Source organism: Podarcis erhardii, assembly GCF_964252035.2.
Source record: "Podarcis erhardii genome assembly, chromosome: 17".
NCBI classification, from domain to species: Eukaryota; Metazoa; Chordata; class Lepidosauria; order Squamata; family Lacertidae; genus Podarcis; species Podarcis erhardii.
The window spans coordinates 6,655,841-6,681,948 of record NC_138515.1 but is presented as its reverse complement, the minus strand read 5'-3'; the positions used below and the strand labels follow the sequence as shown (position 1 = coordinate 6,681,948).

The following is a 26,108-nucleotide window of genomic DNA, read 5'->3' as shown; positions in this document are numbered from 1 at the left end:
ATGAAAGGAATACCAATCACATTAATATTGATCAGGACTTCCCACATATTTATTTTATGCAGGAAGATTAATACAGTGGTACCTTGGGTTAAGTACTTAATTCGTTCCGGAGATCTGTTCTTAACCTGAAACTGTTCTTAACCTGAAGCACCACCTTAGCTAATGGGGCCTCCTGCTGCCGCCACCGTGCCACCACTGCACAATTTCTGTTCTCATCCTGAAGCAAAGTTCTTAACCTGAGGTACTATTTCTGGGTTAGCGGAGTCTGTAACCTGAAGTGTATGTAACCTGAAGCATATGTAACCTGAGGTACCACTGTAATAATAATAATAATAATAATAATAATAATAATAATAATAATAATTTTATTTATACCCTGCCCATCTGGCTGAGTTTCCCCAGGCTCTGGGTGGCTCCCAATCGAGCGTTAAAAACAATACAGCATTAAATATTAAAAACTTCCCTAAACAGGGCTGCCTTCAGATGTCTTTTAAAAATAAGATAGCTGCTTATTTCCTTGACTTCTGATGGGTGAGCGTTCCACAGGGCGGGTGCCACTACCGAGAAGGCCCTCTGCCTGGTTCCCTGTAACCTCACTTCTCGCAATGACGGAACCGCCAGAAGGCCCTCGGTGCTGGATCTCAGTGTCCGGGCTGAACAATGGGGGTGGAGATGCTCCTTCCAGGTATACAGGACCGAGGCCGTTTAGGGCTTTAAAGGTCAGCACTGTGCACTATAACAAGACTTAAACAATGGTTTGCTGTTCTAGAATTTCTGAAGGGTGGAGTGGCTCTCTTGAGAGTGAGGGAAGTTCCTCTCATGGTAGAGAATAAGAAAGCCAATGAGAGAGGATGCAGGGAATGTACGTGCCATGGTTTTTTTTGTTTAAAAAAGAACCCAAATTATGCTTTCAAAATGTCTTGACGCCCTTAAGTAAGTAATTTTATTTACGGCCATAGGCCCATACAGGTAAAAACGACACATAAATAACAACTTGTGCACGTGGGGAAAACAGCCACTAAAGCACCACTATAACAATAAAATACTATAGAATAGAATGGCATACTACGCCTTAGTTAGCTTGTAGTGCTCCTTGGCGTCGCTTTTGGGTAAGGACAGCGACCAGGAACCTTGCCACTTTCAGGGTCGTATGAGTATCCTTATCCTGCAAGATTTGGGCCCTTCTTCTTCATCCACCCTTTCCTATCCCTCTCAGAGTTATTCTGGCCAGATTTCTTATTCTTTTCCTTTAAACAAACAAGCAAGCAAAAATGCATTCTCCCTCAAGCACAATTCTGCTCTTCTGAACCAGTCTTTCGGTTTGGTTTTTGGTTTTTTTGGTTTTTAAAAATGCAGAAGTCTGGAAAAGGACAAGGGGATATCCCATACCTCCCACTGAAGCACACAAAAAGGACAGAGGGAATCTCCCACACCCGTACGGAGTGAGTCTTTCAATCTGAAGCCAAAACCAGATTATTATTTTTGAAAGCTAACCTGATCTTCCTCTTCCACGAGAGACCATAAGGAGAGACAGGGAAGTTGGATGCAGAAACATAAATGTCACTGTAGGCAGAAAGGGCCACTTCCAGGAAGTCTCTAGATATTTATAATTTCTGCAGAAACCAAAATCACAGTTAGCAGATACCCCAAAAGTGTTTCCGGGGCAAAAGGAGTACAGTGGTACCTCGGGTTACATACGCTTCAGGTTACAGACGCTTCAGGTTGCAGACTCCGCTAACCCAGAAATAGTACCTCGGGTTAAGAACTTTGCTTCAGGATGAGAACGGAAATCGTGCTCTGGCAGCGCGGTGGCAGCAGGAGGCCCCATTAGCTAAAGTGGTGCTTCAGGTTAAGAACAGTTTCAGGTTAAGAATGGACCTCCAGAATGAATTAAGTACTTAACCTGAGGTACCACTGTATTTGAAAAATGAGCGATTTTTGTTCCCTAAAATGTCTGATAGGGACCCCACCTTCCACTTACCTGCAAGTCAAAAATGCTTCTCTGTCCATGGTCATGAACTCAGTTCCCACTGACGGCTGGCAGTATGAACAGGTAACGCTCCTGACTGGGGGAAGAATTGGGGCCAGCCTCCCTACACCCTTCCCCTTCCCCTTCCCCCTCCATGGCAATATGTGTGGGTGATCAAACAGAAAGTTGTGTACACCCACTCAGGAAAGGACCAGGAGGGGAGTGGCTTCCCTCGAGGAAGTCCCAGCCCACCGAAGCAAGCGTAGAAACCTAGTGTGTAGAGGCCAGTTGGGTAAGATTGTGGTTTCCTCTCCAGGGATGTGGGCGTTGCACTCTCTCATGTACATAACTCGGGCCACAGAGAAGGAACAAGCCTATCTGCTCGGCAACACATCCCCCTCGTGCCACAATCATCCTGCTGCCAATCTATTGAGAGACAAGAGTTATGGAGGACAGAGTGGGCTGCCCATCTGTTTTTGTCGTGGACGTGCCACAGAGGGATGTCCCCTTTGTGCCACCCGTGCGGAAGACCCAGAAGAAACGGCCGTATGGCCAGCTGCTGATGGGAATCCTGGTGCTGCTGGTGTTGGCTGGTCTAGCCATAGAAGCTTATTTCCTTCTCTGCTTCCGCAAGGAACTGGACAAAGCCACATCACAGGTCATATCAAGTGCACAGAGCGCAAGGGGCGATGGGGAGTGGGAAGAAGAACGTGGAGGGTGGCTCTGGGTGTGGATGTTGAATAGTAAGAATGAATAGAAGCTGCAAGGATGCCAGGACTTGTGCATTGGATGGTTAGATGCACTTTGTTTGTTTGTTTGTTTGTTTGTTTGTTTGTTTGTTTGTTTGTTTGTTTCTCATTGGTTGAGATGGTAGAGAATTTTGTCTGGGTGACATTTTAAGCACTGACCTAATTCACCACCTCCTGGAGAAATATATGAATCAGAATGTAAATTATGCTTTGGATTTTTCTCTTCTCTGAGTTTTGTGATACGGATCTCAGATTCCATCTTTAAAAGATATGCCAATTAATCCAGAAATGAGATGGAACAGGCTTATGAATAAACACATGGCAAATATTGACACAGAGCAGAGTAATGTAAAGATCTCTAGTGAGGGTATTGTGTATGTAGAGTCAGCCCAGGTTTTATGTAGGATTAGTGTTAGGGTTATGGTTAGGAATCAGGATGCGGGGCTAGATTATCCTTTGGTGTGATCCAGTATTGCTATTCCTATGCTCTTTTGTTTGTGTGGATTATGTACTTAGAGTTCAGTTCAGGTTGTGTGTGTGTGCGTGTGAGAGAGAGAGAGAGAGAGAGAGAGAGAGGAAGGATGCATGCTCAGGTACTATGGGTGCAATTAGGTTTTTCAGGAACAGTTTCTATGAGACAATGCAAAAGTTAGCTTTTAAGATCTGAAATGCTTTGCATTGCACAGAATGTCAGGTAGCTATAGATACAGTATAAATAACCAGCTGAACCTCAGACCAGTTCATCTGAAGGATTTAGAGTTGAAAGTTGATTGTGGTTTCATTTAAGAACATGCAGCTGCTCTTAAAAATGAATTTCACTTTCTTCCAACTTACCAGACTAAATAGCATATGAACCTTCCTTCCTTTAATGATACCTTATGCATAAAGACAAAGGGATCTCCTAACTTAGAAGGCGTGGGGATGTACATGGAGTGTGGAAACTAATAATTCTCTCACACTTCATCTGATGTGCTTGGATGCTCTGTGCCAAGAGAGAATGGCACAGATTTTATTGTGCTTATTTTGGTATACTAAATTCTCTGGAAACAGGGAAGCAACTAATACCTGTGGCAATAAGGAGGGATGTTGTAAATTGAGCTTTAAGAGTGCTCCCCACATGGAGACCTCAGGTGCAAAACTCTGAGCACTGCCAGAATTCTCTCTTCCCCTTGGGTGAGTGAGACTGGACTGTATCCACTAAAATAAATATACTAACAACGTTGTTAATTCATTATTTCCATCCTAGAAAGCATTATTTCCACCCTAGAAAGCTGCAACTTGCTCCTAGCTTCTAAGTGCATATAGACTGGATGCATATGAAGCAAACTTCCCATAGGTGCAGCTGGGGCCGTCCCTGCCATGAGGCAGAATGAGGTTGCTGCCTCAGGCGGTAGATACTGAGACACAGGGAATGAGCAGAGCTTTGTATGACCCCCTAAGCTAGGCCACATTCACACCATACATTTAAAGCACTATGACACCACTTTGAGCAGTCATGGCTACCCCCAAGAATTCAGGGAGCTGTAGTTTGTTAGGGGTGTGGAGAGTTCTTAGGAGACCCACATTCCCATCACAGAGCTACAATTCCCACTGTGATTTTAACCATCAATCCCTCTTCACAGGGAACTCTGGGATTTCTAGCCGCAGGAGAGAATAGGGGTTTCCTAGCAACTCTTAACACACTTCACACATCACAGCTCCCAGAATTATTTGAGGGAAGCCATAACTGTCCAAAGAGATATGACAGCCATCTTGTCGTTAGCCTCAGGCAGCGTAATTTCTTCAAGATGATCCATCTGTGGTTTCTGCTCTTTTTCATGCCAAATATGTTTTCCAGGAAGGATGTCTGCAATATCTGAAGTGGCCCTACATTCATATATTGTTGATATTACAGACTTTTCACAGAAACTGAAGAACAGCCATTCCCGAATTATTATTTTTTAATAGATTCCGGGTGTATGTTAGAGAAGCAGTGGGAGAAGGTAGGAAGATGTGAGGTCCAAACTGTGATTCATCCGCTTACTATGTCTATCTAGCATTGGTTTCCCGTATACTGATGAAAAACAAATAATTCCGTAAGAAATATTTCAGAGATGGGACCTCTGTCAGCACTATAGTTGTTCAGACGTGAGTGGGGTGCTTTTTCAGACAGCTTGACTGGAAATTGACTTCTGGATTTTATTTTTTCCTTTTTTAAAGGGATCTGCAGATGCAACTTTTGAGAAATTTGTACAAGGTAAGTTTGTCTTGCCCTTTATCTAGAGCCTTTTGCTGCTCCTGAGGCATTGCTTTTCTGCAGTTAGCTAGAAGTGGACTTAAAAGTTTAACACTGTATTTTAACCTAGCGGCATATTATCCAGCAAATCCCTTCCCTGTGGTCATAATGATACAATAGTGTCTTCTCACAAGTAGATATGAGATCAGCAACTAATTCTGTCCCATTTCAGTCAAACTGGCACTCAAACATATGTCTATTCTATCTCATTTTGAACTGATTTTTTAAAAATGCACAATAAGTGTGCAATTATATTGTACACTTTTTCGATACACTTTTTACACAAAGCACTACTTCTCAAACATAAAACATGCAGTTCTCAAAATTAAGATATACACCTCTCAAAATGTGTACTTCCAAATGCTTTGCGAAGCACTCGTTCATAAAATATGCAACTTAAATATAAAACATGTATCTTGTTTGTGCTTTTCCAAACTGAAACCACATTGCAAAATCTGAGGAAGTATTTAATTCAACTGGGAGTTGCATTCCACAGGCAACATTATTGAGTCAGGATGGTGTGCTGTGAAAAGTGGACCAAATATGCTCCTCCCTCATCCCTGCTCACAAGTAATTTCCATGCAACAAAATTAATTTCCAATGCTAATTTGCGAGTGTAACCCATTTTATTGTATCTCTGCTTAGTGAGGCAGAGGAAAGAATGCTGAATTGTCCCTTATCTGATTTTGTTCAGATTCAGATTTGCAGTGTGCGCGATTCAGATTCAGATTACCAGTTTCTTTCCATTATTTCCTTCCTTCCTTTCTCTTTTAGTGTGATTTTGCAACAAAAAGAAACTAAATAAGATTCAACTGACCTTGTTCACCAGCAGTTCACTAGGGTAGCAAAACAACAACAACCTGTGGGTACCTACTAACATTCCCTCTCCCCTCAGTCACTACTGTACTTTCTTTGATTATATGCTATTTCACCCAGTGCCCGATTTCCATATAAGCTAAACAAGTTACATATTTTGTTATGTGCAAATGGCTTTAGGTACCTATTTGGTTCATAAAAGACCATATAGCATATATTCAACACAAGAAACAGCGGCAATTTGTTGTTGACAAAGGACAGCTGGACATATAAAGGGCCCCGTTACCTTCAGTAGCTTAGGGCCTCATCCAACCTAAATCCGGCCCTGATTTTACCCCTTCCATACTATAAGGGAATGTTGCATAACCCATTTGTGGAATTAATTACAATAGCTTAATTATAGCCACAGATAAATGTAGTGTTGGTGTGTGTATCAAGGTCTGTAAATCAAAGATGAAGGAAACATTGGAACTTGGAAGTGTCCACAGGTACCTCATTCCCTGCTTTCGACTAACTTAAACCACAATACACATTTAATTCCAGCTATAAATAGCATTGGATTTTAAAACTGTTGTGTGGTCATGCAGAGGTTTCTCTCACATGAAGAAATGTAAGATTCAGATTTGTTTATTTGAACCTGGTCATCAGACTATCATAAAGTAAGACTTTGACAGTGTTCCAGCTCACATTAGAGGGCCACAAGTCCAAATGAAATTACATACAACCTAAACAAATGTCAAGGATGCGGGTGGCGCTGTGGTCTAAACCACAGAGCCTAGGGCTTGACAATCAGAAGGTCAGGGGTTCGAATCCCTGCGACGGGGTGAGCTCCTGTTGCTCGGTCCCTGCTCCTGCCAACCTAGCAGTTCGAAAGCGCGTCAAAGTGCAAGTAGATAAATAGGTACCGCTCCGACGGGAAGGTAAACGGCGTTTCCGTGCACTGCTCTGGTTTGCCAGAAGCGGCTTAGTCATGCTGGCCACATGACCTGGAAGCTGTACGCCAGCTCCCTCGGCCAATAAAGCAGATGAGTGCCGCAACCCCAGAGTCGGTCACGACTGGACCTAATGGTCAGGGGTCCCTTTACCTTTAAACAAATGTCAAACATTGAATTTCCCTGGCAAATCACAACCTTCCCCTTTAAAAATCTGGACCCTAACATATGTTAAAATAAATAAAATGTACACAAACCTAAATAAAACCATAAATAACCTGAATAAATTAAAAGTGTGAGGTAGCTTCCTTAGTGATAGGTCGTGGGCCCTTCGATAAAGCTCCTGGGCATTTGTGGGGGTCTTTCCCCTTGACTGTTTTGCACCTGAGATGGATGTTTGGCTTTGCAAATCTCTTGCGTGCTAAGGCCCCGTGCCCTACAGTTCTCCATTCATTAATAACACAGAGACACCAGTATTTAGAATTATGGGCTAAAACAGGCCACAACTTTATTGGTTACTGAAATATACTCGGAGTCGCAAAGTGATTTCATGCTCTTTATTCAGCTCATAGTGGTGAGGAGGAATGAATGGAAGTCCCCTCAAAGTATCTGCCTTATATACATTATTTACACAATGGGCTGCACATGATTGGCTAATTCCGGAATTGTACTGTAAACCAATCAGGTTGTGGATTCACTTCAATCTGGAGCATGATTGGGTGGTTCCTGCCAACCAATCATACTGCTGCATTGTTCTAGGACCAATCAGACTGCTGCATTCTGAATCCTATTGTTCTAGGACCAATCAGACTGCTGCCTTTTGGATCCTATTGTTCTAGGACCAATCAGACTGCTGCAGTTTGGATCCTATTCGACTCAGTACATAACACCCCTCCCCTCTAAGTTCCAGTCCTGCCCGGGAGGTCGCATTCATAGTCCTCAAGGTACGCTGGCGGCCTACGTGTGCGTTGCGGCCTGGGGTGTTCCCTGGTCCGGGGTTCTGGTTCTGGCTCGTGTTCCAAGGATGCTGGCTGTGATGGGGCTGTTTGGTCTGGCGCAACCGGCTCGCTCAGTCGTGGTTCTGGTTCCGGTGTCCTTTCGGCCTCCCGGGACCTCTCTGTATTTACTGGTTCTGCCTCTCCTGCTGGCCCCTGCTGCTCTATGGGCCTCACTGCCCCACTGTTCCCCTGGGACTCCTCTGACCTGTCCTCCTCCTCCTGGTTTTCTCCCGGGAATCGTCGCCGTATCTGGTCACAGTGGCGGCGCCAGCATTGCCCCCCATCCGTTAGCACCTCGTACGACACGGGGCCAGTGACCCTGGTGACTGTGGCGGGTACCCATGCAGGGCCTGCCCCAAAATTCTTTGCGTACACTGGGTCCTGGGCCTCGAAGGTCCGGGGGTTCCTGCCTTCCCCCACCCCTACCTCATCCTGAGCTCTATCGGGGTGAAGGCGGTCCAATCTGATTGCAAGGCGCCGACCCATTAGTAGTTCAGCGGGGCTCCGGCCAGTCGTTGAGCTGGGGGTGCTGTGCTGTGCTAGAAGGAATGTGGCAAGGCGGTACTCCCAATCCCCTTGCGTCATGCGGCGAAGGGTGTCCTTGGTGGTCCGCACCATGCGTTCTGCTTGGCCATTGGTGGCAGGGTGGAATGGCGCCGAACGGATGTGGCGGATGGCGTTCTGCGCTGTGAAGGTTTGGAATTCTCCTGACGTAAATGCAGTCCCGTTGTCTGAGACGAGAGTGTCAGGGAGTCCGTGCGTTGCAAACAGCCTGCGTAGTACCCGGATGGCTGCGGATGTAGAAGTGGATGGTACCAGTGCGACTTCCAGCCATTTGGTGTAGGAGTCCACCACTATGAAGAATGTTTTCCCCTGAAAGGGGCCAGCGAAGTCCACATGCAGGCGTGACCATGGTGCTCGGGCAGACTCCCAGGACTGGACTGGGGCCCTTGGGGGATCTGGGCAGGATTCTTGGCAGGCCTGGCAGTGTTTGACCCAGGCCTCTATCTCTCCGTCGATCCCCGGCCACCACACATAACTCCTGGCAAGGGCCTTCATTCTTACTACCCCTGGGTGTGTCTCGTGTAGGGCTGTGAGGACCCTTTTGCGGAGGGGCTGGGGAACAACGACCCTGCTTCCCCATAACAGGCACCCCTTGTGGGCCGACAGTTCATGTTTGCGGGTTGTGTAGCTGGCGAATTCTGGCCCGGGGCTGCTGCTGGGCCATCCCCTCCACACCCAGTCCAGGACCCGGGAGATGACCCTATCTTTCTTGGAATGGTGTGCAACTTCTTGTGCCTGAATGGGGCGGTCGGGAAGCAGCTCCAGGCTCATAACCTCTTGTGCAGGTGCCGGGTCGGGGCCTGTTTCTGGTAGTGGTAGCCTGCTGAGGGCGTCCGCATGGCCCATCGCCTTCCCAGGGCGGTGAATCAGTGCATACTGGTAGCTGGCAAGGAAAATTGACCACCTGAGGACACGAGGAGACAGCACTTGGGGGGTCTGCTTTTCGGGGGCAAACAAGCCAAGCAACGGTTTGTGGTCAGTCACCACAGTGAAGGGCCGCCCATACAAGAAATCATGGAATTTTTTTACTCCCTTCACGATTGCCAGGCCCTCCTTGTCGATTTGTGAGTAGTTCCGCTCGGTTGCGTTGAGTGTCTGGGAAAAGTATGCCACCGGTACCTCTCTTCCATCTGGGAGTTGGTGTCCCAGGACAGCGCCAATGCCATAGGGTGAGGCGTCACATGCTAGCACCACCGGCAGCCTCTCGTCGAAGTGTGCCAAGACCGAGTTTGAGACAAGCAAGTCCTTGACTGCCTGGAATGCGGCCTCCTGGCGATGGCCCCACACCCAAGGGGCCCGCTTGTCCAGGAGTCTGTGTAGGGGCTCCGCTACCGCCGCCTTGTGGGGAAGGAAGGAATGGTAAAAGTTCAATAGTCCCAAGAAGGCCTGAAGTTCAGTCTTGTTCCTGGGCGCTGGGGCATCACAAATGGCCCGTACCTTGTCCCCAGTCGGGTGGACCCCTTCTGCGTCCACCATGAATCCCAGAAAGTCCACCTGGGGCACTCCTAGTAGACATTTTTCCCGCTTTACCTTGAGACCCGCTGTCTGGAAACGGTGCAGAACGGTGCACCGTTCTTAACCTGAGGTAATATTTCTGGGTTAGCGGAGTCTGTAACCTGAAGCGTATGTAACCCGAGGTACCACTGTACTGTATAGCCTTTCCCTCCTGAATGTGAAACTTTTAGTCAGCGCTGATGGAAGCCACACTTTCAGCAGGCCTCTCTCTTTCACAATGTGACGCGGCAGCTAAAAAAGCCAATGCAATTCTGGGCTGCATCAATAGGAGTATAGCATCTAGATCAAGGGAAGTAATAGTGCCACTGTATTCTGCTCTGGTCAGACCTCATCTGGAGTACTGTGTCCAGCTCTGGGCACCACAGTTCAAGAAGGACACTGACAAACTGGAACGTGTCCAGAGGAGGGCAACCAAAATGGTCAAAGGCCTGGAAACGATGCCTTATGAAGAACGGCTAAGGGAGCTGGGCATGTTTAGCCTGGAGAAGAGGAGGTTAAGGGGTGATATGATAGCCATGTTCAAATATATAAAAGGATGTCACATAGAGGAGGGAGAAAGGTTGTTTTCTGATGCTCCAGAGAAGCGGACACAGAGCAATGGATCCAAACTACAAGAAAAAAGATTCCACCTAAACATTAGGAAGAACTTCCTGACAGTAAGAGCTGTTCGACAGTGGAATTTGCTGCCAAGGAGTGTGGTGGAGTCTCCTTCTTTGGAGGTCTTTAAGCAGAGGCTTGACAACCATATGTCAGGAGTGCTCTGATGGTGTTTCCTGCTTGGCAGGGGGTTGGACTCGATGGCCCTTGTGGTCTCTTCCAACTCTATGATTCTATGATTCTATGATTCTATGATTCTATGATTCTATGATTCTATGATTCTATGATTCTATGATTCTATGATTTACTGCCTGGCTTGAGTGCAAAGGAAAGGTTGCTGGCCTTGCCTGGCCTGTCTGAAGCCAGATGCAAGCACAGGCTGAGGAACAGGAGCTGACTGGTGGGCTGGATCCTGAACTCCCACCACCACCGTAGGGACAGTTTATGGGTGGGGCCACTGACGTATCCATTACCAGATGTCACCTTAATGCCAGGTAACTCAACTTCAAAGGAAAGAGTCATTTCTTCCTTTGCAGGTGTGGCAACATCCATCGAGGTGTTGGAGGATAGAACTGTAAATGCTACACAGTCTCTTCTAGACACTCCAAGGTGTGGAGGAAGATGTTATATTATCACAAGTGCAGAAGAAAGATTCAACCGCCACTCTGTCTGTGGAACGGAGCAGGTGCCATCTTGTTGTTTGCCTCAAGCAGCAAGTTGACTTGGGTTGGCCCCGAGTACAGAAGCCCCACTGGGTAGGGGGCTATATAGAACTCTTCTTGAGAGTGAAGACATCTGGTGACCAGAGCCAACTGGGGCAAAGTGGGTGACTTCCAAATTCCATGGGGCTCACTTTTGGAGGAGGTGCATAGGAGAAGCTTAGCTTAGCATCTCCTCGGGTGTTCCACTGAGAACCTTCCGATATCCACCTGCTGCCTACACCATTGCCCCAGCTGCGCAAGGGAAGAACGTAAACAAGTGAAAATAACAAAAAATAGCATATTTGGCTGTGCACACACCATACATACATTTAAAGACTCCTGGGACCTGAAGTTTACCCTTTACAGAGCCACCGTTCCCAGCACTCCTAACAAACCACAGGATTCGTTGCAGGGGGGCGGGCGGGCAATGCATTAAGTGTGCTTTAAATGTACGGTGTGTGTATGACGCTGAAATAGACTCAGAGTCGAGAGTGGATTTCATGCTCTTTATTCAGCTCATAGTGGTGAGGAGGAATGGAAGTTCCCACAGAATGTCTGCTTTATATACATTATTTACACAATGGGCCCTAAGTGATTGGCTAATTCCAGGATTCTCCTGCAGGCCAATCAGGTTGCGGATTCGCTTCCACCTGGAGCTGGATTGGGTGGCTCCTGTGGACCAATCAAACTGCTGCATTCTGGGTCCTATTGTTCTAGGACCAATCAGACTGCTGCATTCTGAATCCTATTGTTCTCAGTACATAACAGAAGCCCTAGTCAATTCTGGATGATGTAACGTGGCTATTACAATGCTTCTCACTCCCTCAGAAGATGGTGGGCTCTCCTTCCTCAGAGGTTTTTAAGCAGAGGTTGGGTGGCCATCTGTCATGGATGCTTTAGCTGAGATTTCTGCATTGCCGGGGGTTGGACTAGACGGGTTGGATGGGTCCCGTGCAATTCTACAATTCTATGATTAGACACAAGGGAGTAGCAACGTTTTGTTCCTCTAAGAAACCCCCCCCAAAAAACCTTGGACTGTTCCTTTTAATGACGCCCACACCACCCTCCATTCCCCACCCCCTCAGACTACACATCATTTCCTCTGGTTACATGCTGCATCAACCCTTCCGTGTGGTAAGGAAATATTGCACAATGCATTAGTAGAATTAATCGCCATCGCCTATAGGCACAGAGGAATCTTGTGGGTCAGTGGCTCTAGGTGCGTGTGGATGTCTATAAATCGAATGGAAACCAGGAAATGTCTTTTAGAATGAAAACCACACTAGCTAACACTTTAGAGCAAGAAAGCACACAATTAATCTCAGCTGTAAATAGCACAGAGCTGTGCTGAGTATCCATCTTTTTCACCTCGTGATCGGGCCTGAGATGTGGCTATGTGAGGGAACCTTTTCGGATGACAGATGGTGTGTTACTTCCCTTAAGAGCAGCAGAATGGATGTGACAGACAAGGTCTGATTCCAAGAAACGCAAGCCACTGGGAAATTTTCTGCACATGTCCCACTGAAGTTCTACAAATAATTTCTCTCTCTCTCTCTCTCTCTCTCTCTCTCTCTCTCCCCACACACACACACACACACACAACAATTGCACATATAAAACAATCACACATAAAACAATTAAAAAGAATGAAAAGGAATTCCAAATATAAAAACAGTTTCAAAGCCAATTCAGATACCCAGGGTTGACGCAAAGCATTTTGCTGCCTGAGGCGAAGAATGTTTCCCTGGCACATACAGAAACCAACTAGACTGGTAGTTGAATCTTAGTTCAATACTTGTGTAAGGATAGCATCCTTCACAGCACTTGAGGGCTAGAGTACTGGGCTGGCCACATGGCACTCACAGTTTGGCCCCTCCCTGAACTTTGGCATGTGCCACCTGAGGCAACTGCCTCATCATAGGGCCGGCCCTGCAGATACCAATTGGGGTAACAATCTCTACTTCAAAGGCTTGTTGAAAGAGGAACGTCTTCACCAAGCATCTAAGAGGCAATAGAAGTTAAGGCTTGTCTGCTATATAATAGGAAGCACTTTCCCCTCCAGACTCTCCATGCCCGGAAGCTACCATGCCTTTGTTTTTCTGCCATTTGGCCACCCAGGGCATGTCACATGGCACAAGGGGCAGAGAACCCTCTCCAAATTCCCATGTCCCTGCTGGCAGAACTGGGTCTGGACTGGAGGGAGGGAGAAACTAAGCGGGCAAGTGAAATGGTGAGCAGCAAGGGAGTGGCTGCAGAAAGCGGGATATCAAATAATAATAATAATAATAATAATAATAATAATAATAATAATAATAATAATATATTTATCTCCCGCCCTCCCCAGCCAAAGCCGGGCTCAGAGTGGCTAACAACATCCAAACTCTTCTTTTTCTCCTCCTTCTCTTTCTTCTCAGGGAGGTCAAATATGTTCTTGCTCTCACGCTACACACCCCTGGTCCATTGTGGGCTACAGGGAAGCCCAACAGCTTGAGATGGTGACAATAATTGAATAAAATGTTACCTTTTTAATGATGTGATAATCTTTTAATTTTTTTGTGCGCACGTATCCAATTTCTGTGATGAGAAAAGTAGGGTCCTGATGCCTGTATCAGTTACGTAAACTGGGCAAATGTGCATAGTTTTTCTTGTGTTGCAGAATCTATTCTGCTATGTTCACTCTTTTGTGTTATTTATTCTGGCTTTGCTAGAGAGAAGAACAAAAAGTCATGCAAGATACCGAAGCCTCCAGCAACCTTTTAGGGTTCTGAGATTTTAGCCAGCGTTGCCCACACACTTTCCAACATTTCTTTGCATCCCTAAGCACTCTACGTGGGGCTACCTTTGAAGGTGACCCGGAAACTACAACTAATCCAGAACGCAGCAGCCAGACTGGTGACAGGGAGCGGCCGCCAAGACCACCTAACACTGGTCTTGAAAGACCTACATTGGTTCCGAGTACATTTCCGAGCGCAATTCAAAGTGTTGGTGCTGACCTTTAAAGCCCTAAATGGCCTCAGCCCAGTATACCTGAAGGAGCGTCTCCACCCCCATCATTCTGCCCGGACACTGAAGTCCGGCGCCGAGGGCCTTCTGGTGGTTCCCTTACTGTGAGAAGCCAAGTTACAGGGAACCAGGCAGACGGAGGGCCTTCTTGGTAGTGGCGTCCATCCTGTGGAACGCCCTCCCAACAGATGTCAGAGCAAAACAACTCTCAGACTTTTAGAAGACATCTGAAGGCAGCCCTGTTTAGGGAAGCTTTTAATGTTTGACAGACTATTGTATTTTAATACTTGTTTGGAAGCTGCCCAGAGTGGCTGGGGAAACCCAGCCAGATAAATCCCCACCAAAGGATTATCTGAGATTCTTTGCACCCAGCAGTACATTTCTTTACTTGTTCCTCACTCCCACAGAATTGCAGCACTTACAAATCCCTGATCACAGTTACCTGCTGCTCAGATAAGTTGCTTCACAAGTGCCTCTGCTGCGCACAGCTGCCTGCAGACAAAAGGAACCAGCAAAACTCATTTTTGCTTTATTCATTTCCACAGGTCACAAACCTACCGTTGAAAAGCCAGCTGCTCATCTGACACTAGGTAAGAAAACTCTCTAAGTGAATTACAATTACACCATTTGCCAAGCTTTTCCAAGAGGCTGAGTGCTGTGGGCGCGATCCAGAACCAGTTGACTGGAGGGGTGAAGGGTCTAAAGGTTTAGAGTAGCTAACCTTGCAGCCAGGCCACCTGGAGCCTATAGTCAGGCTTGTGGGGTATATAAGATGGATATATAAGATGGTGGATCAGAACCATATTAGGTGGATATATAAGATGGTGGATCAGAACCAATGGCCAGCAGGGCAGTGGGAGAGTAGACATTGGCTTTGGGCAAGCGGGGCAGATTAGGGATCCTGTTGATGTACTGCCCACCTCGCTGCCCAGCAGTCTTCCTGCCTGAGCTGGCAGACGTGGCATTGAGATTCTCCTGGAGATTTCCGTGTCAATGCCATTGATCCTGATTCCAAGGCAGCTCAGGACTTCATGGCCTGCAAGGCAGCCAGGTGAAGGGAACCTGGGCTGTATCATGGGCCTACTCTTTCTTCAACCTTGGCCCCCAAGCTAGAAGGTATCCAGGAAGGCGGGGTGGATGAGTATTCAAACCATAATTTTTAGGTTTGATTTAGGGGTGGATGAGACTGCCTCTTTCAGTTTCTTTCGGTTTTGCATTTGTCTAGTCTTACATTTGGTCTGCCCCATAGCAGAAAATTTCTGCAATTTTAAAATAAATGTCCCCATGTGAATTTGCTACATCCTCATGTGCATTTCTCTTCATGTATGCATTTTTCCATGAAATTTTGTCTATTATATGCATTTTTGCAAGTAACACGCACCCCGCTCCCTGGAGAATGCACTGTTGTATATTATTTTCAACAATATGTGCATTCTTGTGCGCCCTCTTCACAAATATATGCATCTTGTGTTTACTCTGGAGAGCTGCATTGCAAAATCTGGGTAAATTTTGAAGGAGAGCTGTGTTTGCTTCGCTTCTTTGCTTGGAAAGTGTGGACTTGACAGGTTTGCACTAAAACATGAACCAAATGAAGTTCTCCCCCAGGCCTAGTTTGATTTCATTATCATTTCACTGTTGAAAGGGACAGGATCTGTTTGTTTACCCTGACCTCCACCACAAATGAAGATACAGGGTGTTGTGTTTTGCAGGTTCCTCTGTCACTGTGGCTCCGAATGGATCTCTGCAGTGGGAACCCACAAATGGCTTGGCCTTCCTACAGGACATGAACTACAGTGGTGGTTCCCTGATTTGCAGCAAGCCTGGACACTATTACATCTATTCCAAGCTCTACTTGGGGCATTCAAACTGCCCAGACATGCAGCAGAACAGCCAGTTTGTCACTCACTCCGTTTACAAGAGGACTTCTCAGTATCCTGATCACATGGTGCTGTTAACCAACAGCATTCCTTACTGCAACTGGAAGAACAGCAAAGATTGGAGGCATAATAGCTTCCTCGCTGGAATGGTGCAGCTGGAGGAGAAGGATGAGGTGTTCATCAAGGTGTCTCAGCAGCAGCTGGTGTGGGTGAAGGATGATTCAAGATCATATTTTGGAGCCTTCATGATCTGAGAGCTATTAGAGTTGTGTACAGACAATTGAATCTGTGGAACAACCAGATGGCTTCCTTCTTATACTGCTGTGGCAGAATTAGCCTCAATCCTGCTTCAATAGCTTGATAACTTCTCAAATATTATGAAGGTGAAGGGGAGCCTTACTGGGGAGCTGGGTCCACCTTGCTGAAGGGAAGAGGCCTGTTCACTCCTTTTGGATAGAAAAAGATGGTCCCTTGTGCTGGATAACATCACACTGACCAAACGTTTGAAAACATTTTGGTGGTGGGCAGGGGGGTTGCTGGGACACTGCTGTGAGAGGGAGGGTAGCTTTGTACTTATCCGCTTTTGTGGATAAGCCCTCATACTTCCCCAGACTGCCAAAAGATAAGAAGAAAAACAAGAGTGGTATTTGTCACCATAGGCACTAGCCAACAGGTGCCCACGACTGCCATACCACAAATATGTTGGAGCAGTGCTGGTTGTTTTTCCAGGGCTAGTTTTGCCTTTTCCTGGTTACACATTAAAATTCTACAAAAATCCACTTTGACCAGGAACTATGGTGGGACACAGAATATGAAAATGTAAGGTGCCACCTCAGAGTCTCTACAAATTGGATATCTTTGTACATAGCCTCAGCACTGGCGACAGAATAGGATGGTTTTATTTTTATTTTGTTTGCTTGCCACTGAACGCATATGTCTTAAATGGGATTCCTAGCACAATCCAGAACGCTGCTTTACAATTTCAGCTTGTTGCTCAGCTAAGGAAGATCCTGTGCTGGAGACCATATTTGACCTCTGAGGTAAAAAGTGAAGCCTTCTTGCTAAGACATGAGATCCGTAGTCAGCTATCAAGACACCGCATTGTGAACTCTTGGAGAACCAAAAAACAATCTGACCCTTCTGTGCTTTGCGCCTTTATACCTTGTTTATTTTCAGCGTCTCCTCCCGCAACCAACCACCTTCTCCAAGTACCCCAGAAGGGATTGTGCATATTACTATTATTATTATTTTGTTAAAAAAACATCACTTTATGAACTCTCCTCCATGTGCAAGTATCTGCTTTTCCTATAAGACACGACTGTAGAATGAGATTTGACAATGGGATGGTGTCAGTAAGGGCAACTGAGGCTTAGGGCATTGCTTCCAAGATTAGTTATTCCTGCCAATCAGGGATCAATCAAGCAGTGAGAAGAGCAATCTCACAAGACAGTACAAAGTAAACAACAAGATTTGTCTGTGTGAAGTCACTGAGGGCAAGAGAAGGCAACATTCATGAATGGGTCACTGTTTTCGTAGGAAGTGCTGAAAAATCCTAGTGAAACGGAGGCAGTGTGTCATGGCTAAAAATACTCATTAAAAACTGCCCTACTACATATGAAATGAAATTAAAATATTTGCCAACAAATGGTCTGTTTGCCCATGTGTTTGGGATAGGAAGGGAATTGACAAAGGAAATGCCCTTTGCTATACTGGGAGAGAATGTTTTTCTTTTCTGAGGAAAAATCATTACGTTGATACTGGAGAATTTCTGAGCGAGATTAAGCATAAGCCTCGAACAACTCACAAACAATTTTAATGGGGTTACTCTGCATGTTAACTCAGAAGACAACTCCCACTGACTTCAATGAAGACTTCACTTTCAATGTTTTATATCTTGTTTTTCCTCCAGAGACCTCAAAAAGTTTTATCCTCATAAAGTTAGGCTGAGATACAGTAGTACCTCGGGTTAAGAACTTAATTCATTCCGGAGGTCCGTACTTAACCTGAAACTGTTCTTAACCTGAAGCATCACTTTAGCTAATGGGGCCTCCTGCGGCTGCTGCACCGCCGGAGCACGATTTCTGTTCTCATCCTGAAGCAAAGTTCTTAACCTGAAGCACTATTTCTGGGTTAGCGGAGTCTGTAACCTGAAGCATATGTAACCTGAAGCGTATGTAACCCGAGGTACCACTGTATAGTGACTGACTCAAAGTCACCCGGTGAGATTCCTGATTGAGTAGAGTAGGCATGGGCAAACTTGGCCCTCCAGATGTTTTGAGACTACAATCCCCATCATCCCTGACCACTGGTCCTGTTAGCTAGGGATGATGGGAGTTGTAGTCCCAAAACATCTGGAAGGCCGAGTTTGCCCATGCCTGGAGTGGAGATTTGAACCTGTGATCCACACTAACCACAATACCACAATGGATTTCCCAGTAAGAGTACCTCATTATAGTCTGCCTGGTACTGTTATCTCACCCACCTCTGAACATACCTGCCACATGTTCCACTGCCATTTGCATTTGAGAGCTAGGTCTCTATGTGTGGGTACAAAAGCCTTGCCTCACAGTATCACTACTCTGGTGTGGAAGTTTCTGCCTAATCAGAATAGCTATGATATAACAGCGACAACAACGACAATCAGGTACCTACAATTTTACACATTATGTTCCACCTCTCCAGATGCAAGTGCTTCCAACACAGCTTAAATGCCATAATAATGTAGCAATAAACAATATCAAAAACATAGCAAGCCACTGGGATCCTTCCTACAGGACAGGTTTTGTCAGAGGGGGACATTTAAGCCGACACAGAGAGCCCAATGTCTTCTTTGCCTGCCTCCCCCCCTCTCTTGGAATCGTTCCTGTTATGTACTGAAGTTCTCACCCTGGGCCAGCAGGGGGATACTGTAGATAGTTATGCAAATAAGGGATCGAAAGTGACGTTCAGTGATTGGATAGTTTTAGAAAATTGTTACAGTTACATTGTACTGGAGCTCTATATAAGCAGGCTGACTGAACCCTTCAGTTCAGTTCTGTCCTTCGGGCAGCTCTCGTAATACAGAAAGCAGTGTGGCTTACTGAAGAATCTATTGGTATCTGAAGAAGTGTGCATGCACACGAAAGCTCATACCTAGAACTAACTCAGTTGGTCTTTAAGGTGCTACTGGAAGGAATTTTTTTATTTTGCTTTCTGTATTACATTGTTATGGACACTCCATAAACAGTAAGGGCTTTGTGGGGCATCTGTACAGCTACGGGTTGTATAGAAAGCAGAAAGGAACATTTGGGTCACTTGAGGAGTTGTACGAAACTCTGCGGCACAGAAAGCTCTAGATACCTTGGGTGCTAACAGCCCAGCTCATGTCGCTTCTGCTGTGCCTCGTGCAGGCTTCCTCTCAGCCAAACCGCACTGGAGGGGGCTTGTTAGCATCACGAAGAGGATTTCCTGTGGCCTGTAAGCAACACTTGGCTGGAGATGCTTCAAGCGGGGGCTGCTGGGTAGGTGAAGAGCTGCTTGCATTCTTGGAAGCTGTGCCGAAATTAGGCATCCTGTAGCACTGAAGCAGCACCATCCGACGCATGGAGACATGTGGTAGAAGGCAACCTCAGCTGGAGCATGACTTCCTGTGAAGCTGCACAGATCCCTGGAAGAAGAGATTGACAGTTCTTAGTAGTCAATATTGGTGCTGGTTCCCAAGCAGGTCTTGCAGAGGCAAGGTGAAACGACCACCTTGCGCAGCAGGATCCACGGAGGCAGCTGATCTGGCTGCCTGTTGTCACCTGCTGTCTCAGATTTGCCGTTATCCTGTCCTATTCATTTAAATTCCCACTAGTAAGGGAATCCAACTGCCTCCATTGCTGCTGTATAGGCATAAAGGACACCTTTTACCCAGAGTCTCTGGGCAAATATCTTGGAAAACATCCAGAGTAGTTTTGCCATATTTTAGCTCCTGCCGGTTGTGTGGTGCCTTAAAAATCAGCTCTTTTTGTTGGTAGCATTCAGACTTAAGCACTATAGCCCTGGGAGCATCTTCTATGTTGGCTCTTGGACCCAAGACCCTATGAGCTGTACAGTGGTGAGGGGATGCCTATATCCAAAGTGGCTAACCAATCTGCAATGAATTGGGACATAGAAGAAGAAGTGTTTGGATTTGATATCCCGCTTTATCACTACCCTAAGGAGTCTCAAAGCGGCTAACCGTCTCCTTTCCCTTCCTCCCCCACAACAAACACTCTGGGAGGTGAGTGGGGCTGAGAGACTTCAGAGAAGTGTGACTGGCCCAAGGTCACCCAGCAGCTGCATGCGGAGGAGCAGAGACGCGAACCCGGTTCACCAGATTACGAGTCTACCGCTCTTAACCACTACACCACAATGGTCCCTCCCTCTACTTTCTCCAGAAGGCTTCTCAAGCGGAAATTCTCAGAAAACTCATCCCATTTCAGTTCCAGGTCATCAGCTGCCATTTGCAGGAGTTGTCTCTCTGACTGATCACTTGGGCTTACATTTAGGGCACAGCCGTCTTTCCCATTGGGCTTAGTGGTGCGTTGCGCCAGGGCGCCGGCCTCTCAGGGGCGCCCCAGCGAGTGGGGGAGCTGCGCGGCTTTGCCGGTGGCCTCCCCTTTCCTTCCTGCACCCCCACCAGCTGCGTCCCGTCAACCATATGCCTGGCGGGCATGCAGCTTGCCTCCCAAGCCTCCACGGGAGGATAGCGATCCCCACAGAGGCTTGGGAAAAGGTCGACAACTCTGGGAAATGGGGGTTGGGGCGCCAGAAGGATCTTTGCACCACGGCGCTGGATATGCCTAAGACGGCCCTGATTTAGGGCCTCATTTGCCATCTGAGAAATGTCTGAGATCTAGGTTGTTTAAGACTCAACTTTTGTTTCCAGTGGTAACAGAGCTGCTTTTCTCACTTTTGTATATATTTTACTTATTTGGAAAAGCCCAATTCTCTTCCATATCACAGGCTGTTTTCACTCCCTTTTGTCAATGGCAACCTCCCCTCATCATATCACAGTCAGAGGCCTCATCCAAGAGCTCTGAGAAAACCCACAAAGTTTACTCAGGGTAAGGCCAAGTAATCCCCACATCATCAGCCTGATGAGAATATGTGTATTTTAGGGCAATGAAGCACTAATTACTACCATGTGCATACATGTGTTGGGGAAAGAGGTTTCTAAAGCAACTTTCTAATCTTTGCGTAATTTAGAGAGAAAAGTCCCCATAAGTCCTCCATGCTCATTTATTCTTACTTTCCGATCCTACAGCAGCTGCTCTGCCTGCTCTCTTGAAGCGCTAACAGCTGCATATCATCTTTTTTCATATTAAGGGCAAGGGGACAACCTTCCCCCCAAGAAAACTTCCCACAAAACCTTGTCTCTTTTGAGTCAAAATTAGATAGTCCTACAGACTAGATAGTTCACAGATCCTCCAAGTGTCCCTATTTTCCAGGAATGTCCCTGATTTAGAGAAGCCGTCCCGGTTTCTGATTTGACCCCAAAATGTCTTGCTTTTCCTTAAGTATCCCTATTTTCATCGGAGAAATGTTGGAAGGTATGGAGTTACCTGACCCCTGAGCTGTCTAAAGGCAATCCTGTATAGGGAAGGTTTTTTAAAAAAATGTTTAATGTTTTATTATGTTTTTATATATGTTGGAAGCCGCCCAGAGTGGAGAACGGGGCTGAAGACTATCCAGAGACTTTGGAGAAGGGGGGGTGAATACTATCAAGAGGCTGTGAATCTGTAAACTCTCTCTCTTCCAGTGTTTCTTCTGCTAGCTATTCCCCATCCAGTATTTCCCAGCTTCTGCCTCCTGAACTATGCCCCTCTGCAAACCACTGTTCCAAATCTATACTGTCCTCCTGCTCCTGGGAAGATTCAGAATTGGGGGGGGGGGGGTGGCTCCCACCATTCCTCCTCAGTGCATAATCCTGAGCATAATCCCTGACACAGGGTAACTGGGTGTGAGGTGACAAGAAAATAGGGGGAAGACAGGCTGGCTGAAGACAGGTTGGGAAAGATGCCTTGTGTTAAGTTGTGGGTGAACATATCAGATGACAGCAATTCTTCAGACAGCTCTTGTTTATTCACAGGCCAGAACAGAACTGAACTGAAGGGTTCAGCCAACCTGCTTATATAGAGCTCAACTACAAAGCAACAGTAACAACTTTCTGTAACTATCCAATCACAGAATGTCACTTTCAATTCCTTATTTGCATATGCGGACCTGAGGGAAAACTATCTACAGTATCCCCCTGCTGGCCCTGGGTGAGAACTTCAGTACATAACACCTTGGACTCCAACACTGCACTGCTGTGGGGAATAAAGCCCTTGAGATGACCATGCTGCAATTCCCTTAATCCAAACTCAGAGTTTACGGGGAAATGATATACAATGAATTGAAAAAGATGTTTAAAATAACATTTGTAAAAAACAACAACCCAGAAGCTTTCCTTTTGGTAATTATAGGGACAGAACTACCTAAACTGTATAGAAATTTATTCATGTATGCGACTACAATGGAAAGAATGTTATTTGCCGAAAAATGGAAAGAAGAAGTCCCAGCGAAAGAAGAATGGATACAAAACCCGATGGAATACGCCGTAATGGCGAAACTTACCAGAAAAATATGAAATCAAGATAACAGACTTTTTATAAAAGAATGGATAGGGTTTGTTGAATATTTACAAGCAAACTGTAAACAGATAAGAACATTGGCAGGATTACTGTAATAACCTGCAGTTTTATAAGAGTATACATTTAAAGTAGATGAATGAATGTTTAAGTTAAGTTAATTTGGAATATGCAGAAAATATAAAAAAATAAATTTAAGGAACTGCAGAAAGAGCAGGAAAGGAAGTCGAGTTTTGAAATGTTAAGATGATTGTCAAATTATTGAAATGTATAAGATTGAAAATCATAATTTTTTTAAAAAAATCCAAACTCAGGTGTAATTATGTGAATATTTCAGATTTCTTAAAGCTACAACAATCTCCACTGTGTCTTGATTCTCAAAGGAACACAGACCTTGGGTAAGCACCTAGAACCCCCTGGAATCTGGCCACAGTATGACAGATTGTGGGAAGGGGTGCCCAACTTTTGTAACAATATCTCCTCTTTTTCTGACTAAACATACACACCTTCTTCAATTATTCCTCATAAGGCTTGGTTTCAAAGCCTTTGGTCATCTTGGTCGCCCTCCTCTGCACATGTTTGAGCTTGTCAATATCCTTCTTAAACTATGGTGCACAGAGCAGGAAACAATATCCCAGATGGGGTCTGACCAAGGCAGAATACAGCATGGTTCCTAACATGGAATTTGCCCTTATGCTGGGTCAAAATTAAGTTTTCTTCGAGACTTTACTGCCCTTTACTGCATGAATTACAACAACAACAACAACAACAACAACAACAATTACAACAACAACAATTTTATTTATATCCCCGCCCTCCACGGCCAGGGCTGGTCTCAGGGCAGCTAACACCAAATATAAATTACAATAAAACGTAATAGCAACAACAACAACAACAAACGAACAGTTAATTAAAATACGGCTTAAAATACAGCTTAAAATGCAGCCTCATTTTAGCAGTAGCCCATAAATCAAGACCATAAAGGGAGGAAACATCAGATATTCACCCGAGCCAGCTATCCATGCTGGTCCTACATTGGCCAGCAAAAAAAGCCAAGGGAAGATTTATACACCAAATCCCATATAAGTGAGTTTAAGCTGAAGGCCAGGCGGAACAGCTCCATCTTGCAGGCCCTGAGGAAAGATGTCAAATCCTGCAAGGCCCTAGTCTCGTGTGACAGAGCGTTCCACCACTTCGGGGCCAGTGCTGAAAAGGCCCTGGCCCTAGTTGAAACTAATCCAACCTCCTTGAGGCTTGGGACCTCCAAAGTATTTTTATTTATGGACCTTAAGGTCCTCTGTGGGGCATACCAGGAGAGGTGGTCCCGTAGGTACGAGGGGCCTAGGCCACATAGGGCTTTAAAGGTCAAAAAAGGTTTACACTTGTTTCTTTTGGAGGTTTGGGAACCTGAGCATTTCAGAGAGGAGTGTGTTTTTATCATTGCCCACTGCAAATGGTGCTACTAGCAAACCTCAATATAGGTCAGGGTTTGCATGAAGTTTGCTCAGAGTTGCATGCAGTAGGAACAGCCACAAACCATTAGAGTGCCTGAGGCCAACTTAACTCAGAGTGACAACCAGGGCTGAGCCAAACAAGGGGTGCTATTCATGTGCATTTTCAGTCATCCTGGAAAGTGACCTGGGATGTAATCCTTATCTGGGGCAAACCCCCTTTAACTCCATGTGACCCACTTCCAAGGAAATTTGCTTAGGAGTTATAAGTTAAGGCCTCATTCCTAAACACACTTACCTGTACGCATGAGAGCAAGACCGATTGAATTCAGCAGGACCAGCTTCTGACTAGACATGCACAGGATTGCTTATGGCCTAAAAATATTAGAATCATAGAGTTGGAAGGGATCCGGAAATGACGGAAATGGCGAAAACTGGGGCTAAATTGTGCTGTAAAAAGAGCTCCAAAACTCAAAAATTCTTGTAAGGTAAAGGTAAAGGGACCCCTGACCATTAGGTCTAGTCATGGATGACTCTGGGGTTGCGGCGCTCATCTCGCTTTATTGGCCAAGGGAGCCAGTGTACAGCTTCCGGGTCATGTGGCCAGCATGACTAAGCTGCTTCTGGCGAACCAGAGCAGTGCACGGAAACGCCGTTTACCTTTCCACCGGAGTGGTACCTATTTATCTACTTGCACTTGATGTGCTTTTGAACTGCTAGGTGGGCAGGAGCAGGGACCGAGCAACAGGAGCTCACCCCTTTGCGGGGATTCGAACCGCCAACCTTCTGATTGGCAGGCCCTAGGCTCTGTGGTTTAACCCACAGCACCACCAGCGTCCCAAAAGGAAGTTAATTCCCAGCAAAGATTAGGAGGGTAGAAGATACAGAAAAAGTCTGTATATCAGTGATTCCCAAACGGTGCTGCTGAGGCATCCTTTGAAAAATTAGCAAGAAAAGGAAGGCTGTCTTGGCATCCACAAGTACTGGGATGGCTGTGCAAGAGCTGCAGTGATAGCACAGCAATATAGTCTGCGGAAAAACTGATTGCTGTTTGCTCCGATTGAGTGCTAAAGAGCTCTTTTCTCTGGGGGAAAGCAGAGGGAAAAGAGGAAATGTGGATAAACCCTCAGTCTTCCCTAAGCAGTGTTTTTTGGGGAGAGAGTTTTTCCCCTTAGTTTTTCTTCCTCTTCTAACCATTTCTTGGTACAGTGGTAGGTAAAGGTAAAGGGACCCTTGACCATTAGGTCCAGTCGTGACCGACTCTGGGGTTGCAGCGCTCATCTCGCTTTATTGGTTGAGGGAGCAGGCGTACAGCTTCCGAGTCATGTGGCCAGCATGACTAAGCCGCTTCTGGCGAACCAGAGCAGCGCATGGAAACGCCGTTTACCTTCCCGCCGGAGCGGTACCTATTTATCTACTTGCACTTTGATGTGCTTTCGAACTGCTAGGTTGGCAGGAACTGGGACCGAACAACAGGAGCTCACCCTGTCGCGGGGATTCGAACCGCCGACCTTCTGATCGGCAAGTCCTAGGCTCTGTGGTTTAACCCACAGCGGTACCTTGGGTTACAAACACCTTAGGTTACAAATGCTTCGGGTTACAAACTCCGCTAACCCGGAAGTATTACCTTGGATTACAAACTTTGCCCCAGGATGAGAATGAAAACCGGGTGCCAGTGGCACGGCGGCAGTGGGAATCCTCATTAGCGAAAGTGTGCTTCAGGTTTAGAATGGTTTCGGGTTAAGAACAGACCTCTGGAACGAATTAAGTCCATAACCCGAGGTACCACTGTACTGTAAACATTGAGCTTCTTCTGAACCTACTAACAACAACTTCTTGTTTCACAGGCTGCTGTTTGATTACAGTCCTGCCAGCACACAGCAACTGAGTTCACTGTTAGAGAAAGATAGATCTTTCCAATATGGATTCTACTTAGAAAGCAGAGGTGGAGGACATTTCTGCTATTGCTGCTGAACTGCTTCTCCCGGCAGAGACAGCTGAGTCCAAGGATTTGGAGCTGGAGGAG

General features: G+C 46.0%; 1 protein-coding gene across 2 annotated transcripts in view; it reads left to right on the top strand.

Annotated features, from left to right (window-relative positions):
- Nucleotides 1-2,364: 2,364 nt before the first annotated feature.
- The window catches only part of TNFSF14 (TNF superfamily member 14), a 134,959-nt gene continuing 111,215 nt past the window's right edge, over nucleotides 2,365-26,108 (top strand). Inside the window, exons 1-4 of one of the 2 annotated variants that reach the window (XR_014152076.1) lie at nucleotides 2,365-2,627; nucleotides 4,918-4,954; nucleotides 14,665-14,709; nucleotides 15,829-18,188. Coding sequence is in view for 1 of the 2 variants with exons in the window: in XM_081845625.1 (XP_081701751.1) it covers nucleotides 2,415-2,627; nucleotides 4,918-4,954; nucleotides 14,665-14,709; nucleotides 15,829-16,250 (717 nt within the window). In the remaining variant the exon portion in view is untranslated. Of the gene's footprint in view, nucleotides 2,628-4,917; nucleotides 4,955-14,664; nucleotides 14,710-15,828; nucleotides 19,030-26,108 lie in introns of those variants that run through there. The other variant, XM_081845625.1, reaches the window with a different exon arrangement.